The 19,301-nt window shown below is 39.8% G+C and overlaps 1 protein-coding gene across 4 annotated transcripts in view; it reads right to left on the reverse strand.

Annotated features, from left to right (window-relative positions):
* Nucleotides 1-19,301, reverse strand: part of LOC132397135 (activating molecule in BECN1-regulated autophagy protein 1-like) — a 412,487-nt gene that overhangs the window by 121,407 nt on the left and 271,779 nt on the right. For all 4 annotated transcript variants that reach the window (XM_059975484.1, XM_059975485.1, XM_059975486.1 and 1 more), the window contains 2 exons: nt 8,684-8,872; nt 5,117-5,271 (listed from right to left, as the gene is read on the reverse strand). In XM_059975484.1, coding sequence (XP_059831467.1) covers nt 5,117-5,271; nt 8,684-8,872 — 344 coding nt within the window. The remainder of the gene's footprint in view (nt 1-5,116; nt 5,272-8,683; nt 8,873-19,301) is intronic.

Raw genomic sequence — 19,301 nt, forward strand, 5'->3', positions numbered from 1 at the left:
AGATGAGAGATCTCTACTACTTTCAACATAAACATAAATGAAAGGCAAGAGATTACACAAAAAAAATCAAAGGGAAACAGATGCGAACAATGTAAGATTTCAGTTCTGGGAAAACAAATTCCAGCATAATATCTGAGTTTAGCAGTCACTAGACAGTTCTGAAACACAGTCAAAATTTCTTGTCTAAGGTTGACTATGATGAAGTAGGTTCTACTTACTTCAATTTATAATCCAGAAATATTTACAGCATTCCGTTTTCACTTATTTTTGTTTGTGTCACAGTAAGAAACCGTCATCTTCCAGATACATTTGTAGAGTTTGGAGGAATTTAAATAGAAATTTCCAATAAAGTGTAAACCAATCACCACAGCATTTGAAATTGTTATTTCAGCATAATTAAAGCTTGGATTACTTGAATTTGATGATTTTTTTTAGTAAAGTTACAGATATAATCACTTGAACTAAGTGCTAATCATAGCTTAACAGACAAGCTTAATTAAACTCAGCAACAGATTTTACTTTTTGGTTCAAAGCTCCAAGGATCAAATGCCAGCCATGCTCGAAACTAGGTAAGCACATTCTATAGAATTGTGGCGACCCACTTTCTGTGCAGGCGAACCGGCTCACAAATAGCCAGCGTGCGGGGAGAGACTTTGGTAATGCACCTCTGACGTCATTTCCGCCCAGAGAGGGCGGGCGCTAGGGATTAAATGCCAGCGCCACGAAGTTCGAATAAACTAGTCTCGAAATGACTTACCGACTGCATGTCGTCGTCTCTAGCTCTGTATGTAGTACATCGCTACATTAAAGTAATAAATGTCATTATATTCAAGAGCTTTAGGGTGGTTGAAGATTTTAGTTACTGAATATTTGAATGTACAATGAATTCCAGTTAACTGGGTGATCAGCTAATTGTGGCAGCTGCTTATTTGGGTCAACTCTAAAAGAACAAAAACTAATTGAGAAAATATCCAGGATGTCCTTTGTTAGTTTGGAGCACCACGCTGCTTAATTGGACCAAGGGACTTTTGCTGAAGAGTTTCTAACTAGTATTAGACGCATGCACTTGTGTGGCCGTTAGACATTATATTACACTGTGCTTAGAGTGAGCAGTTTTTAAATAGCATCAGATGCATGTGCTTGTGATCAAAAGCAGTGAAATTTGGCAAGATATCAGCAGTAGGACAATTCAGAACTATTTTGCTCACTGCAGTTTCAAGCAGTCAGGCTTGGAGATGACAGAAACGTCTGGGAGTGAAAATGAAATGATTTCACTACTTCAACAAGTTAGGGCCTATAAAGAATTTAAAGGTTTCAACAGTCATCTGAATGTTACGATGAAAATGAATATTTGGAGGATGCAATCACTGACAGCATTGTATAAAGGCACTCCATTATCTACTTTAGGTGCCTGCACTGATTTGGCTCATTTGTAGTAAATCAAAAGAATGTGGCTGCATACACTGGATTAATTCCTCCTTCAATAACTATTAGAAACTAATACAGTTTTATAGTACTATAGTAGTATTGATAGTGTTCTAATCTGTTCTGCATTTCATTTAGATGCATAATCTGTTACTCAGTTATACGAGAGTTTGCCTTTTTTTAAATATCTTTTGAACTATTTCCGTGAAACTTCAGCTAACTGGGGCAGCCGGTTAATTTGGCCAAAATGTACCAGCCCCAATTAACCGGAATCTACTGGACCTATTTTTAACTTTACAATGCAACCAATTACAAACATTTGACAAGGGTTCATTGATTTTCCCCACAGTCTAGCAAACCACCCTCAGCAAATTAATTTCATGGCAAACTGCTGAAACCTGCAGTCAATTGAAGAACTGAGGGGATACTCTGGGAAGTTCTTCTCAAAAGCAATCAGACATGCTTTCAGCCAAGATTTTCCAGCTTCATTTCAGTGACAGCTAACCAGAGACATACTTCTGATTGAAAATACCTTCCAGGAACATAACAAATCCTCTTTTCAAGGGCTCTGCAGATTCCATGCAAATTACTATCCTAGGCAGTATTCTGAAAATAAGGAAATTTTTCCCTTATATCCAGCCCAAATTTCTGTTGATAAATTTTATGACAAAACCCCCATTCCAACCATCTTGATCCTTAGTAATATTTAAGATGATTGCATCCAATTAAAATATTTAATCACATTATCACAACTTTCTTCCTTCAGTATAAGATATCCAAGATTTGTATCAGATGTACAGTTCTGATTGCGACACAAGACAGATGGGACTCTGACGTATCTGAAGTCACTGTAAATCCCAGTCACACATCACCTTGTGCTTCTTGACCTAAGCAGTTTCTTAATTAAGTAGAGTCTTAGTTGTACCTAATACGGTGCTACTGAAGATGTGCGACAGCTTACTGGTAGTTTGAAAGCAAAGGAATACAATTAAAACTATTACTATTAATACCTTTTTTAAAATGTAAATTATGGTAAACTGTCACCACAAACAATGAAGAAGCAAGCGAAGACAAAGCGAATTCGCAAGATGTGCCTTGCTGGTGCTCTGCAAAATCAAAGATGGAGCTGAGTTGATTGAAGTGAATAATTTGGAGGGGAGAAGATGGGACTGAGGAGTTCAGATTCCCATCCAACTAACCCGGGCATGAAGGCGGATTGCTCTACGTGTCAAGCCGAATAGCAGAGGTTGAGAACGTTTTCTTCTGCAGTGAAATCCAGGTCCACAGCGAATCGCTGGGCAGCGTGTTCAACGCCCAAAGCGATCTGCCCCAGCAAGGCCCAGGTCCTAATGCGAAGTACAATCCGTTGTTTAGCCAATCTTCATCTCATGTTCTCATATTTACTGCTTATTTATTTTATTATCATTTTTCTTTTTGTATTTGTACAGTTTGTTGTCTTTGGCACACTGGTTGAATGCCCAAGTTGGTACAGTTTTTCACTGATTCTGTTATGGTTATTATTCCATGGATTTTTTGAGCCTGCCCACAAAAATGAATCCCAGGGTTCTATGTGGTGACATATATGTACTTTGATAGTAAATTTACTTTGAACTTTCATTATGATTTGGCCAATGTTAGAGCTTTCCATTTTCAACAAGATTTTAGTAAAATGTACTGATTTGCATTTTAAGGTTTTGATTTCAAGTGAACACATCATTATGTATTGTTACATACCCTGTGGGTATCTTGTGACTGTCTTATGACCATGATGTAATTGAGTATCTGGTGAGCATGATGTAATGAGAATGTAATGCAATTAGAAGAATGAGAGGGGATCTCATAGAAACATTTCGAATGTTGAAAGGGTTGGACAGAGCAGATGTGGAAAGGCTGTTTCCCTTGGTGGGTGAGTCCAGGACAAGAGGTCACAGTCTTAGAATTAGAGGGTACCCATTTAAAACAGAGATGAGGAGAATTTTTTTTAGCCAGAGGGTCGTGGATTTATGGAATTCGTTCCCATATACAGCTGTGGAGGCCCAATCATTGAGGGTGTTTAAGGAGGAGATTGATAGGTATCTAATTAGTCAAAATATCAAGGGATATGGGGAAAAAGCCGGAAATTGGAACTAGATGGGAGAATAGTTTAGCTCATGGTGGAGTGGCGGAGCAGACTCAATGGGCCGAATGGCCTACTTCTGCTCCTTTGTCTTGTCTTGTGATCTTGTGAATGGTCTTGTGATGGTGGGGTGATGTAATTTCCCGCCAGTGGGAGGTCATGTGATGGCCTGTTCCAACAGGTATAAAACAGGAAAGCCTTGCTGTGACACAGGTTAGTTTGTTGTTTAATTCCTCAGTTACTCCATTATGCTGTGTATTCGTCTCATGACATAGTTTTGTTTTAAAGTGGAGTTTTACTTTCTAATGTCATTTGTGCTGGCAGTTTTTAACATCACTGCCAGTTATGTTTGATGTATCTTCAATTTAATTTTAAAGTCTAATTATTGGAGAGTGAAGATTTACCAAAGTACGGGAACCCGAAGGCTCGAGTAATGTTGGTGTCGTCGGCGGTAATACAGGATGAATCTTATTGGATCTTCGTTCAAAGAGATAGTAACCTGCATCCGAGATAATCCCTGCTGTAAGAGCAGAAAGGGTTGGGCACAGTGTTATTCACCAAGGAAAAGGTCAGTTCCTTTAAGCCGTTTTAATTTCATTCATCGTAAATCCTTCGGGCAAGGTATATTTCGGCTGGGATCAGCAGTAACATCACATCGTCCAGGAATTCATTACTTCGGGAAAGTCTCTCCTAATTAATTGTATAAATCACTTAGACTTTCGCATTTACCACTTTAAGAACTGTGTTAGCATTCATCGCTTTAAGATCTGTTCGAGTTGCTGTATAGCAGTTAACTTCTGGTTAAGTTAGTCGTTTGCTTACTTTTCATTTTTATTGAGCAGAGTTTAAATAAATGTTTATTTGTTTATAAAACTGGACTCAATTCTATATTCATTGTTGCCGTATCGTAACAATATATAGGAGTTGGAGTACGCCACACAAACCATTTAGCTTGTACTGCAGATCAACAAAGTTCAAGCATGATACTTGATTTCCACTTCACTTCCACAACAAAACTCATACCATGAATCCCTGCAAGGATATATGGCTTTGGTCTGGGGGAGGAACACTAACCTTAGTTTTCCCCCCGAGTCTGTGGCATACTCGATCTAAACTGCTTCATCTGTTCGCTGAAAATAATTATTGTTTAATGTTATATCCAACCTTATGTCGATGCTAAATTTACCAATGGGACAAAGTTACAGATTCATTAATATCTTAGGCAATCATACTGAAGTTAGGTGTAGATCCCACTGCAGATTTAGCTCTCCCTGCTCTTCTGCAGCTATTCAAATTGGCATTTCTTATGGTTAGCCTTTGGAACTGATGACATTAGGATCGCTAGAGAGCATGTTTAAAAAAAGACACGATGTCAATGTACACCACAAAATTTACAGTTAAGGTGATTATTGCTGCATTTCACCTTTCAAACACTATGCATGCAGTAATGATTTGGAAATAAGTGCAACGGCTACAACGACAGCCAGTCAATCATTACTACAAAATATGCTGCTGTCAAGAGATAAGAAGATTCCTGCTGGTGATAAGTTAAGTGGCTAACAGAGTAACACTTACCCTCATTGAGGTTTCTCCACCATGGGGTTGCTGTAGTCGGAAGACTTGGGCCACCATGTGCTCAGTGGAGGGGTGCAGCAGAATGCGCCGGGACGCCAGGCCAACCATCACATACTTGCCCATTGGAGACAGACTGACAGAAATAGCATTTGGGCCTGTGGAATGAAATTATAATATTGACACTTTAGCTCTGCTGGCAAATAGTCCTTGGAAGCAAATGATTTATAAGGCAACTTCTAAAAGACTTCTATCTAAAAGAAAAGTCCAGATTAAAGAAAAAAAAATTTTAAAAGGAAATCTGCATATCCTCTGAGAATCAAATGATGCCTCAGTATTCTACACATTATACTACTTAGCATTTGGTATGTTGGAGAAGTTGCCATTGGCTGCCACTACTCTCTTGATGTTGATACACAGAAGTCATTCTAAAAGTATGAGGTAAGAATGTCCAAAGAATTAAGTGATACAGCAATAAAATAAGCCATTACACTAGTCTTATAATAACATCCACTTAGTAAATGAGGACAAAAGATCTTTCAAAGTATACTCTTAACAATATCATCTGGTCACACGGTGTGTGATAAAATACAAACCCGAAACTTTAAAGTTATTTTTATTTATTGAGATAGAGCGCGGAACAGACCCTTCTGGCCCTTTGAGCCATGTAACACAGGAATTTTCCGCAGCTATTACAGCCAGTAGTCTTTTTGGATAAGTCTCTATTAGCCTTACACAACATGATGGAGCAAGATCTGCCCATTCCTCCTTGAAAAATTGCTCAAGTTATGCCAGGTTAGTTGGAGAGCGGAGGTGGACAACAATCTTGAAGTCTTGCCATAGATATTTGATTGGGTTAGCATCAGAACTCTGACTGGGCTACTCACCCGACATCAATTTTCTTCATTTTAAGGCACTCCATGGTTGTTCTGGCAGTGTGCTTTGGGATGTTGGCCTTTTGAAAGATGAACTTCCTCCCTAGTTTAAGCTTTCTGGCAGAGGCTAGCAGGTTTTTTTTAAATCTTTAAAAAAAACTCTGTATCCAGCAGAGTTCATCTTCCCATCAATCTTGACCAGATTTCAGGCTCTCTTGCTGGAAAGCGTCATCACAGCATGATGCTACCTCAATCATACTTTACAGTAGGGATGGTGTTTCCCATCTGATGTGTAGTAGTAGATTTACACCAAACATATCACTCAGCATTGAGATCAGAAAGTTTCACTCCAGCCTCACAAGACCTTCTTCCACATTTTTACAGTTAATTCTAAATGATGTGTTGCAAATTCTTTATGGGCAAGGATATGCATTTTTTAAGCCAGTGCTTCCTTTCTACTCTTCCATAAATACTCGTTTTCTGCAAGGACTCAAGAGATTATGGAACCACGAACTTTATCTCCAGTTGCAGATACTGACATCAGCGACTCACTCAGAGCGACAGTTTGTGTCATAGTCGTTTCTCTTACAAGTGCCATTCTTTTCTGGTGATAAAGTTTGGTGGGGGGGTGGCGGCTGTGGTTTCATATTTTTCCCACATTTTCTTGATGGACTGTGCTGAGCTCAGAGGCACGCTCAATGCCTTTGAAATGGTCTTGTACCATTCCCCAGGTTTGTGCTTCTCTATTTCCCTGACTTGTCTGGAATGCTCTTTTGTCTTCATTTTGGTTTGGTCTGTTGAAAATCTACCACACTATTGGACATTTACAGAGAGAGGAGGTACTTATTCAGATGATTGTCCAATTTGCTACATCAACAAACCGGGTGACTTGGTAAAGTAATGCACAGTATTGCACCTGAGGAAAATTAGTTTAGTAATTACAGAGGGGAGGAATAATTTGTTAGCTTCACTCTTTTGTTTTTTAATCTTTAGCCAATTGTTGACTGGTTGTGTCGGACAGCACTCGGTAAACACACACCTTACACACAGACATGGGTGGGGGGAGGGTGCTAATAGTTGTGGGGGTTGAATACTTTCTCAATGCAGTGTATTATCATTTATTTTCCTTTCTCAGCCAAGTGATTACATCTCGCAGTGCCACTGAAGTGTGCAACTTCCAAAATCTTATTCAAGTGACCTCTCATCATTGCAATCCTTGACAAGTCCAATTTCATTGAAAGGCAATTCTTGGTACAATCAGCAAGCATACCTCAACTGTGCTTTTCCCCTCCATCTGGTCCATAAACTCTCTAGCGCCCAAAGGTCCTGCTGATTTGCTTCAAATCCTTTCCCCCCACCAATTAAATATCCAAAATTTTAATTGTTGAGGTTTGTTTTTGTTTTTCTGCCAGTTAGATAACCTTTTCCTCAGCCTTTAATGAGACTCAATGAAATAGTAAGAGAAATAATAAAAAGTGTGTATTTCCCACTACACATCAATTTACTGCAAAATGCCATCACAGAAATGGGAGAAACTAAGCCCTGGTCAAAAATCAGTTGAAAAAACTCTGACAGTTAGCTGGGTGGTGTTAGAGCTGGTTGTCAAAATCTTAGGAGGACTGATATTCTGTAGCATTCACGAATGTTAAAAAAAAAGGAATCAAACAAGTAGAGCACTAAGAAATTGAAGAGGTACATAATAAAATAATTTAACTCAACTCAATTAATTCAACAATTCAGGTTATCCAAAATTTAACTTGCTTTGCCAAATGACTAAAGGCACTGGCCCCATACTGTGTAATTTAGCATGGGTATTTTCAGAGCAACACACACTAAATGCTGGAGGAACTCAGCAGGCCAGGCAGCATCTAGGAAAATAGTACGGTCAACGTTTTCACCCGAAAATGCTCCCTGACCTGCTGAGTTTCTCCAGCATTTTGTATGTGTTGCTTGGATTTCCAGCATTTGCAGATTTTCTCTCATTTTGGATTGGGTATTTTCAGGTAACTTCCCTGGTTTCAAAGCAAGCTACTTGCTCTAATGTCATACTTGGTTTCCAATGGATAACAATTAGGCCTGGTTAAGCAGAGTCTAGCAGGGAGTACAGGGTCTAGTACAGTAATATCAACCTTTTCTAATTCCAAATGACAAGGCACTGTTATAACCCATTTAAGGGAATATATTCAGATTTTTCATTGTATGAAATAGTGCTCTCTGATTTGATCACTAAATGGAAAATACAGATTTTATGACTAAGACCCTCCATTGTAGAGTTCTTCAGTGCAGGAAAGTGTTTTTGTTGAAGAGATAAAGCAACAAAATCATCCATATTTATCCCATCATCCAACATGTAGTGATAAGTATGTCAGTTATTTAAGGGACATAATGATATAGGAAGACATGCCAGAAAAGTAGGAACAATGTGCTTCAAAAATTTTCACTTAAAAGGTGTGAAACTGGGAATCATCGACCCTCGGAGCCAGGGGGATGTTTAGTTGTTCAGTAAATCCAAGACAAGTTCAAAAGGTTTTTTGATGCTAAGTATTAATAGTACAATTACAATAAATTAAACAAGCTACTTTAAAGAATTGCAAATCAATGAGGTAAATTATCAAATATTAAAACTTCTCTTTAACTAGATAACTAAATAATAGTGAAATGGACTTGGGGAAGACCTACTTTGCTACATACTTACCAAATCGTTTTGTGTACAGCATCTCTCCTAGGTTATGAGGAGCAAGGGAATACACTGCTAAGATGCCTTCATCTGGAAATCCACGCTGACTGCTGGGAATGAATGCAGCCAGAAGTTGCCCATCTGCTGAAATGTCACAACTTGCATCATTGTAGATCTTGCAGTTTTGGACTAAGACATTGACTGAGGCTGAAAGAGCAAGACAAAAAGGAAATCTGATAAATAATGGATAGCAGAAAAAAGATAAAGATTTTCTGAAAAATGATTAAAAATACACACACAATTTCTGCAGTTTTTAAATCTATGTATAGAATTTAACCTGCTTTTACAGAATCTTGAACATTTGAAATAAATACCACAACAATATACAGAGCAAACAACACTTAATTTCTGCAGTTTTTCACTGAAACGTTCAAAGTGCCAAATATTTAGAAACTGTATATTGCTAATTATCTCTAAGGTGAACCTCTGCTGCTATTGCAATAGGATTTTGAAGCTCTGATTATCAGTGATAAAAATTACCTATACTGAGAAAGAGAATTAGGTTTATTCAGATTCCCTGAGACAGTGAAACAAACTTCACCGAGTTCAGTTCTATCCTATAATTTGCTTAATTGCAAAGTCAAATGAACAAAAATCTACCATCACAGTGGGGACTGCTAATTCCTGTGTCATTCATTCACACTGGATATTACAAAGACAATCAAATTGCTGCCCATTAAAAATCAGGCTATGAGCAATTTGAGCTGTTGCATCAAGCTGAGCTGCAGTCCACACTGCTCACAGCTTAATTAAGGTTAGGCCAGCAGCTACATGAATGCAAATACTCCAAAAACAATTATTGCTGTTGCGAATATGTCAGTACTGTTTCTAAGCACGTAGTGGTGGGACAATTGCTGCCTCTGTACAAAGTTCTTCACTAAGGTGTGTGCTTTTGTGATTTTACCAGCATTCACAAATATGAAATAAGGCTTGACAATCCAATTACCCCAATCACATTGACTTGCTGAAGCACAATACGAATTAGGGATAATTAAGGAGTACTGGAGAAATTGTCCTCCTTTGGTTTCTAGTCTTTTATTTTTCCACACAATGAAATCTGTTACACTGATAAAAAGTAGAAGAGTGGAGGGATGGAAGCTCATGTCAAGACTTGGCACATGCAGTAGCCAGCTAAACCACTTGGGTAATGCCAAATGGAGGTCAAACTCCATTGGCAGGACAAGTATACTGCCATCTTCCCATTTCTAGTAATTGAAAACCTGCTTTAATTACTAATGCTTCCTAGTTTGAATGAAAGATCATAGACTAGATCAGTTAATGTTTCTCTATAAATGCTGCATGAGTCAGGTTATCACAAGTTTGAAGATCTTATGGAAGATCAGCTCACTTTTTCAGCTGAGCTTGATTTAGAAAAGATGGGGTAAAAATAATATTGATTAACCTAATAGTTTAACTTCAATTCTTTAAGAGCACATGCTTGATGCTATTATTATTCAAATAAAGAAAATCACTTTGCTTACTACTGTGTTTAATTCCTTGCCACCTTTAACTGTAATGTACATACAAATGAGACATAACTGAGTGCACAGTGAGATAGCCGCAAAAATAACTCATATTTCTTAAATGTAAATATTTTATTAATATAATTGTACGGTAAACCATATTGATTATTATCTTACCATATAGGCTTACAGGCCCTCCCTGGGTTCAGAATTCCCAACATATGGACTCCATATGTAAAAATAAGTTCCAATAATATTACAAAATTCTAAATTTCAACTTGTGCACATACTTTTGTTACTGCAAAGGGCAGATGTAGTTTCCTTTGTCTCTCTACTTTTCAATTGCTCTTTCATTTCAGTCTAAGTGAAATAGTGGATGCATTAGTGATAATTTTTCAAAACTCTTTAGATTCTGGATTAGTTCCTGAGGATTGGAGGGTGGCTAACGTAACCCCACTTTTTTAAAAAAGGAGGGAGAGAGAAACCAGGGAATTATAGACCGGTTAGCCTGATATCAGTGGTGGGGAAAATGCTAGAGTCAGTTATCAAAGATGTGATAACAGCACATTTGGAAAGAGATGAAATCATCAGACAAAGTCAGCATGGATTTGTGAAAGGAAAATCATGTCTGACGAATCTTATAGAATTTTTTGAAGATATAACTAGTAGAGTGGATAGGGGAGAACCAGTGGATGTGGTATATTTGGATTTTCAAAAGGCTTTTGACAACATGCCACTCAGGAGATTAGTGTGCAAACTTAAAGCACACGGTATTGGGGGTATGGTATTGATGTGGATAGAGAATTGTTTGGCAGACAGGAAGCAAAGAGTGGGAGTAAACGGGACCTTTTCAGAAAGGCAGGCAGTGACTAGTGGGGTACCGCAAGGCTCAGTGCTGGGACCCCAGTTGTTTACAATATATATTAATGATTTAGACAAGGGAATTAAATGCAGCATCTCCAAGTTTGCGGATGACACGAAGCTGGGCGGCGGTGATAGCTGTGAGGAGGATGCTAAGAGGATGCAGCGTGACTTGAATAGGTTAGGTGAGTGGGCAAATTCATGGCAGATGCAATTTAATGTGGATAAATGTGAGGTTATCCACTTTGGTGGCAAGAACAGGAAAATTACAGATTAAAAAAGAACAGATTATTATCTGAACGGTGGCCAATTAGGAAAAGGGGGGGTGCAACGAGACCTGGGTGTCATTGTACACCAGTCATTAAAAGTGGGAAGCAGGTACAGCAGGAGGTGAAAAAGACAAATGGTATGTTGGCATTCATAGCAAGAGGATTTGAGTACAGGAGCAGGGAGGTTCTACTGCAGTTGTACAAGGCCTTGGTGAGACCACAGTATTGTGTATTGTGTGCAGTTTTGGTCCCCTAATCTGAGGAAAGACATTCTTGCCATAGAGGGAGTACAAAGAAGGTTCACCAGATTGATTCCTGGGATGGCAGGACTTTCATATGAAGAAAGACTGGATCGACTAGGCTTGTACTCACTGGAATTTAGAAGATTGAGGGGGGATCTTATTGAAACGTATAAAATTCTAAAGGGATTGGACAGGCTAGATGCAGGAAGATTGTTCCTGATGTTGGGGAAGTCCAGAACGAGGGGTCACAGTTTAAGGATAAAGGAGAAGCCTTTTAAGACCGAGATGAGGAAAAACTTCTTCACACAGAGAGTGGTGAATCTCTGGAATTCTCTGCCACAGGAAACAGTTGAGGCCAGTTCATTGGCTATATTTAAGAGGGAGTTAGATATGGCCCTTGAGGCTAAAAGGATCAGGAGGTATGGAGAGAAAGCAGGTACAGGGTTCTAAGTTGGATGATCAGCCATGATCATACTGAATGGTGGTGCAGGTTCGAAGGGCCGAATGGCCTACTCCTGCACCTATTTTCTATGTTTCTATGTCTTATGTCATTCACTGTAATACTGTAGTGGTGTGGTCATGATCAAGTAATTTTATGTATTTTCCAAAAGTAACCTACATTCATTCAAGATTGCTTTAATGTCTTTTCCAGTACACAAACATAAAGTAAAATAATTGCCACTCCAGAGCCAATGCCACACATATAGAAACCATAAGATAAAAAAGACACAATAATTAAAAAGTTCACAATAAATATAAATATGTAAAATAGCTTACATGCATGATTAATTGTATCGATATTATGGGACGCTAGGTACAGGAGTGTTTGTAGATAGGTAACTGACAGGAAGTGATAAAGTCATGGTCGGGGGCAGATGTGGATGGGTGGTTTAGTGGTGGAAGTGTTGATCAGCCTTACTGTTTGGGGAAAGTAACTGTTTTTGAGCCCATTGGTACTGGTGTGGATACTATGTGGCCTCTTCCCTGGTGCAGTGAGACAAACAGTCCATGAGCAGGGTGGATGGGATCCTTCATGATATTCCTGGCCTTTTTCAGTATATATGTCTTTGATGGCAGGTAGGCTGGTGCCAGTGATGCATCGGGCAGTTTGAGCTAGCTGTTGCAGACCTTTCCTGTCTGCTGCAGTGCAGTATGTTAGGATGTTCTCTACTGCACCTCTGCAGAATCTCATGAGTATTGACGTACATTCAGTAGACCAGCTCGCTTCAACCTCTTTGGTGAGCTTTCGTGATTGTGTAGGATGTGTTCTGGGACCACAAGAGGCTGTGTGAGATGTGCACTCTCAGTAGTTTGAAAGCGCTTGCAACTGCTGGGCTGGTAGAATAAGAGAAGTGTGAGCTGTGCAAGTTCTCCTGAGCGGTTGTGCGTCCCGACTATCTGAGGTCAGTTGGCTAGCAAGTCCAAAACTCATTTGCAAATTGGTGTGGTTAGACCAAGGAGCAACATTCCCTCTAAGGAACACATCTTTTGCTACTAGCGCACAAAGGAATTTAAACTGTGCACAAAAGGTTGTCACCCTCTACCTCGTTGGCACATTAAGTATATTTCACAATCATACACAATCACATTTCCTTTTCCAGTTTCTGATGCAGACAGTGTTGACAACGTGGAATTTGCAATGACTTGCCTGCAGATTTATTGAAGAAATTATTGATACACTATGTTGAATTCCAAAGAAGCAAAGGGCATGGAGCACAAAAGAACTGCTATTTCACTTAAAGCAGAATGGCTTAATGAAACGATAGAAATTGCTACACTGGAAGTTCATGAGGTCAGGAACGTGTGACTATAGAAATATTAATGTATGATACAGAAACTGGTGTTGCCTATGTGTATTGTCACAATGCAAATGTTGCTGAAGAATTTGCAAGTGGGAAGAAGTATTGGAAACTTGACTTTTTAAAGCATCATTTAGCAAGTAATCACATTATGTGTGCAAAAGCTCTGGTGAGAAAATTCTTCATTACCTGCTATAGGCCTGCTATGTATGTTTTGTGAGAGTGCAGATGAACGAGAACAAAAACAATCAAACTCAGAGGAGATCAAAGTTCTTAATGACAGTTATTTTATTTCTTTTAAACAGTGAACAACAAACTGGACTTGGCAGTTTATGACTCTTAGAATAGCTTCAGGTTTACCTCCACTTAAAAATTCAGTGTGCACATTATTGCAAAGCACAAGATTTACCAGTAATTACAAATTAGAGGGAACATTGCTGAGGCGTAGGAAGGTCTGAGGGACAATAGTATTGAATGCCGAACTGAAATCCAGAAACAGCATTCAGACAATAGTACCCTTGTGTGCTGGGTGCGTTAGGGCCAGATGCCATATCTGTTGCAGAGCACTTCTGTCGTTAAGCATGTTGGTGATTGGCCGGTGTGACAGGAATGGAGTTTCTGATGTGCGCCATTACCAGCCATTCAAAGCACTTCATGATAGTTGGTGTCAGTACAACTGGGTGGTAGTTGTTTAGTTCTGAAGGTGCAGAGTTCTCTGGAACAGGGAAAATGGTGGCAGACTTAAAGCATGTGGGCTAGGCAGCCTGGATGAGTAAGGTGTTGAAGTTGTCACAGAGCTGGTGTGCACACTCCCTGTGTACTTGGCCTGGGACGTCTGGCCCAGCAGCTTTATGAGGTTGAGTCACTGTAGAGTCCTTCTCACGTCTGCTGCCGTTATGGTGGCTGTTCACCTATGGGGGTGGGGTGGGGGAAGCTTTTGCGGCTGGCGTTCTGTTACATGCTATGAAGAGTGCATAAAAGTTGTTTAGAGCGTCAGGGAGGAGAAGTTACTGGTACGGTCAACACTGTTCTTCCTTGCACAGCCAGTAATTCCCTTGATGCCCAGCCACGTATTCTGGGATTATTATCGGACAGGAGTCTCCTGACTTCTTTTGTGCACGGATGATCTTTGCCTTTTTGATGGCTGTCTAAGATGAGGTTTCTCCTGGCAGCACTGAGTTGTTCTGTCTTCAGACTTGAAGGCAGTGTCTTGGGCTTTTAGTAGGAAGTGCACCTCTGCATTCTACCAGGGCTTCTGATTGGGCCATGAAATGATCGTTCTTGAAGTAGCAATGTTGTCTACACACTTACAGATGTAGTTGGTGACAGATGAGACATTTTTCTCAAAATCTGTTTTCTCTGTTTCTGGCAGTAACCTTGAACATCTGCCAGATAGTCCATTCAAAACAGTCTTGTCCAATTCAGCCAAATGGTGATGATCCTCTTGACTGGCTTCTCCAGTTTCAGCGGTGGTCGGTACGTTGGGATTAACACTACGGAGATGTGGTCTGAGAGACGAATATGAGGGCGTGGTGTGGAGGTACATTATCTATTTGTATAAACATAGACCAGTCTGTTTGTTTCCCTAACGGTCATGATGATATGTTGGTGAAATCTGGGTAAAATGTCCTTCAAGTGAAGTCTTCTGTAATTATTAAGAGACCATCTGGATACTTGTTTTGTAGGTACTATAAAGTTCCCCCGTGCGTCCTTGGTGGGAGGGGGGGTGACGTACACAGCAGCAAACTCTGAACAGGTGATGTAGCTTGCATTTAATTGTGAGCTGCTTAATTGCAACAGAGTAGTAACTACCAGCTACAGCTGAGTCTGTGCATTATCCTTTGTTAATGTACTCACAGAGGCCGCCTCTTTTGGATATCCTTGACCGGGATTTCCTATCTGTGCAGAACGATCCAATTGAAATGCGGATTTGGGCATGTTGTTGCTTAGCCATGTTCGGTGAAAACAAGAATGCAGCAGCTTTTTATCTTTTTCTGTGCATTCATTTTCAGTCTTAGTCAGTCCATTTTATTTTCTAGTGAGCAGATACTGGCCAGGAAAAATGATGTTAGTGCCAGCCTGGTCAGGCTAGCTCTCAGCCTAGTTAATGCCCCAGCTCTTTTGCCATGTTTCCGTTTCCTCTCACACCGCCTGTGTCTGCCACTCCCTTAGCTGAGTCACCTAGGCCAAATCACTGTCACCGGGCCTGGCATCCATAGTATCCCTATTCCGCCGAGCACCGCTATTAACCCTACTGCTGGTGGATTAAAAGTAATTTTATCTCAGCTTTCTATTCATGGAGCTTTGGTTGACTGAAATCCCTGACTAGAAACTTTGAAACACTAATTTAAAACTAGCTCTATTATCAGGAGCTAGATACGCTGCTGTGTCTGTGCTCCACCATTTTAATTTTGTTTTAAATCTTACAGAAAAATCAACTTATGGTCGTCTGTAAAAAATGGAAATCAGTTGTAAGATGGGGAAAGCCTGTACTTTCACTCCTACAGTCTTAACCAATAGAACACAAGACAAATCTAGTGCTACTATTAGAAAGTAGATTGGTGATTAGGTCAATAGGCTAAATATAAAAAATATATTTTTTACAATTGATTTTATGTTATAAACATTATTTCATACAAGTCAAAGAATCTGGCTATGACTTACAAATATACCATCAATGCCCACTTTATTAGGTAAACTTGCTTATTAATGTAAATATCTAATCAGACAATCATATGGCAGAAGCATAGAATGCATACTCAATGCATAGAAGGATGCAAACGTAGTCAAGAGGTTCAATTGTTCAGACCAAAAATCAGAATGGGGAAGAAATGTGATCTAAGTGACTGACCATGGAACGAATGTTGGTGCTGAGTGGGGGTGTTTGAGCATGTCAGAAATTGCTAGTCTCCTGGGATTTTTTACACACAGCAGTCCTTACAGTTCACAGAGACCAGTGTGAAAAACAAAATACATCCAGTGAGTGGCAGTTCTGTGGGTGGTCAGAGGAGAATGGCCAGACTGGTTCAAGAGGACAAGAAAGCAAAAGTAACTCAAACACTCATTACAACAGTGGTGTGGAGAGGAGCATCACTGAATGCACAGCATGTCGAACATTGAAGTGGGTGGGCAACTGCAACAGAGGACCACACTGGGTTCCATCCCTGTACTTAATAAAGTGGCCACTGAATGTATGTAGCATACCAAACAATTCATGTTTAAAAGAATTTCAGCAGCAAAATACAATGTAATGCCTGAAAAAAATACTCCAGCTGGTGGCTGCCATGCTTCAGTAAAATTCAGTTTCAATTTGATTGGTGCTGTAATGAGGACACAGAAAGAACCATGGTTGCCTGGAAACCAAAAGAGGCCAGTCCCCTTTTCCTTTGGAAACTGCTTTAAAGCTGCATCATAAATATTAAAGATATAAACAAATCTGCCATTATACATAACACTTTACAATTGTACTTAGCTGTAATCTAACATCTAGGAAACATTTTACGTGATACAACACAGCAACTAGAAACTGCACGAGAAAACTTCTTGCCAGTAGATCTTGAGGAACAATTTTGTTTTACGATATACGATGTCTCTGCATGTTAATAGTCATCACTAAGAAGCCAATAAGATGACCTACTCTTAGGTTTCTGGTACTGCCGCTAGACATAAGCCACCAACAAATCACTAAACCAATATCAGAAATACTGCAGATTCTGAAAATCTGAAAAACAGAAAATGCTGGAAGCACTTAGCACGTCAGGCAGTGTACATGGAGGGAGAAAAAAAGTTAATAGTTCAGGTCAGTGACTTCTTACTAGATGTGGGAAAGAGAAAAAACAAGTGAGTTTGAAGTTGCAAAGGACAACAGAGATGTCTGATAAGGTGAGACCTAATATGTCAATCGGAGGCAGGCTGTGTTTCTTTTTCAACACACAAAAATGCAGGAAGAACTCAGCAAATCAGGCTGCACTGATGGAGGGGAATAAACAGTCAACAGTTTGGGTTGAGACCCTTCACCTTGTGTGTGTGCTTCTTTTTCTGTTTTTGTGCCAAACTGTGGGGCACAGATGGATCATGGCAGAAACGGCCAGTTCTGATTTAAAATGAAAGAAATCACCAGATATCTGAAGTTTGAGAATTGAATGAAGTCTGGAAGGCTGCAATGTGCCTGGAGAGAAGAACCATACTAAATTATTGCTTCCCAACCCTCACCATGATGGTCATATCCTTTGACCACATCACATTTATTTTCCACACTTCTGCTCTCAACACCTCACCACCTGGACAGAGCAAGCTTCTGCATTCAACTTTGCAAGTTTCTCCAGCTCCAACAAGATACATGATCTACCAGACACTTGTTCCCTTTTCCTTTCTTTGATCAGAAAGGTGTGCCTCATGGAACTGTAGGATTTACAATACCTAACCTTACACCTTTCCTTTCCACCACCCAGGGATCCGAACAGTCTAGGCTCAAAGCATTTCTTTCCACCTGCTGTAATGGATTCAGTGTTCACAAACTGGGATCTACTGCACTGGAGAAACCAAAGGCAGACTGGGTGAACGCTTTGTGGAGTACCTGTGGTCAAGTCCAATCTTTTGCCACTTTAATTCTACGTCCAACTTAGATCTATCTTCCTTTGGATTCCTGCACTCTCACTATTAGGCCCAATGGAAGTTTGAGGCTTGACACTTCAATCACCCATCTGGGAACACTGCAGTGATCTGCACTCAATATCCAAACTTAAGTAACTCTCCCTTTCTTCATCACAACCGGCCAATTCTGTCAACTTGAGGTTTGGCTCAGTTTTTCTCTTTTCATTGGTGCAGCCTGCCCTGCTGGGCATATCTCACAGCCCTGATATGAGCAACACACACCACAGACACGGATAACCTAGTTCTAACTGCCATTTTAATCCATTTAATCTCAATCTATGAAAGGTACTCTGTCTTTTTCTTTAATGACATCCTCTCCGCAGTCGATCACAAAAACCAGTATCCCATTCAAGGGGTCTGTCTATCCTTCTTGCTGCCTTGGGAAAGCGGTCAACATAATCAAAGACCCCACCCACCCCGCTCATTCTTATTTCTCCCTGCTTCTGTTGTGGTGGGGTAAGGGTAGATGAAGATACAAAAGCTTTAAAAAAAAACACTACCAGGCTCAAGGTCAGCTTCCATCTTGTTGTGGTTATAAGACTCTTGAACAGACTTCTTACATGATAAAAATGAACTCCTGACCTCAACAACTACATTATAGCCCTTGGACCTGAATGTCTACCTGGACTGTATTTTCTGTAATTGTAACACTATGTTATTGTTCTTCCCTTTGTACTATCAATTTGAAATGACCTGTAGGGATAGCATGCAAAGCAGTTTTAAACCGTATAGTTGAATATGTGACAAATTAAACCAATTACCCATTGCCTTCTCTGAGCTTGAAATTAACTTTTCTTCTCACCAGTTCTGACAAAGGACCCCAGACCCAAAACATCCCTCCCATTTCTCTTTCTACTGCACAAGTTTGCTAAGTCCGATCATTTGACTGTACTTTTACTACCTGCATACAAACAGAGCTAATGCCCACAGAAAAAGAATCTCAGGGTTATATGTGGTGACATATATGTACTCTGACAATAAATTTTACTTTGAACTTTGAACACGTTTCTTTATGTATACAACACCCTCTCTACCAAAGTGCAATGTAGCATTACAATGAACAAACTGTATTTCTTTTTACAAGCTCACTGTTTAATTCATCCTCTGATTTTAAGGCCAGAGAACAGTGTTTTTAACCAGATTTCGGCTATGGGTACTTCTCATTGAGTTTCCTCTTAACTGTTATCTTTTTTAAACAGGCTCCCCCTGAACAGCCAGGTGGCGAAGGATAAGGAGGCAGTTCACTAGAAACTGATGAATTAAACCTACAACCATATCAGAGTTCATGC

This window comes from Hypanus sabinus, chromosome 7, assembly GCF_030144855.1.
Source record: "Hypanus sabinus isolate sHypSab1 chromosome 7, sHypSab1.hap1, whole genome shotgun sequence".
Classification (NCBI taxonomy): Eukaryota; Metazoa; Chordata; class Chondrichthyes; order Myliobatiformes; family Dasyatidae; genus Hypanus; species Hypanus sabinus.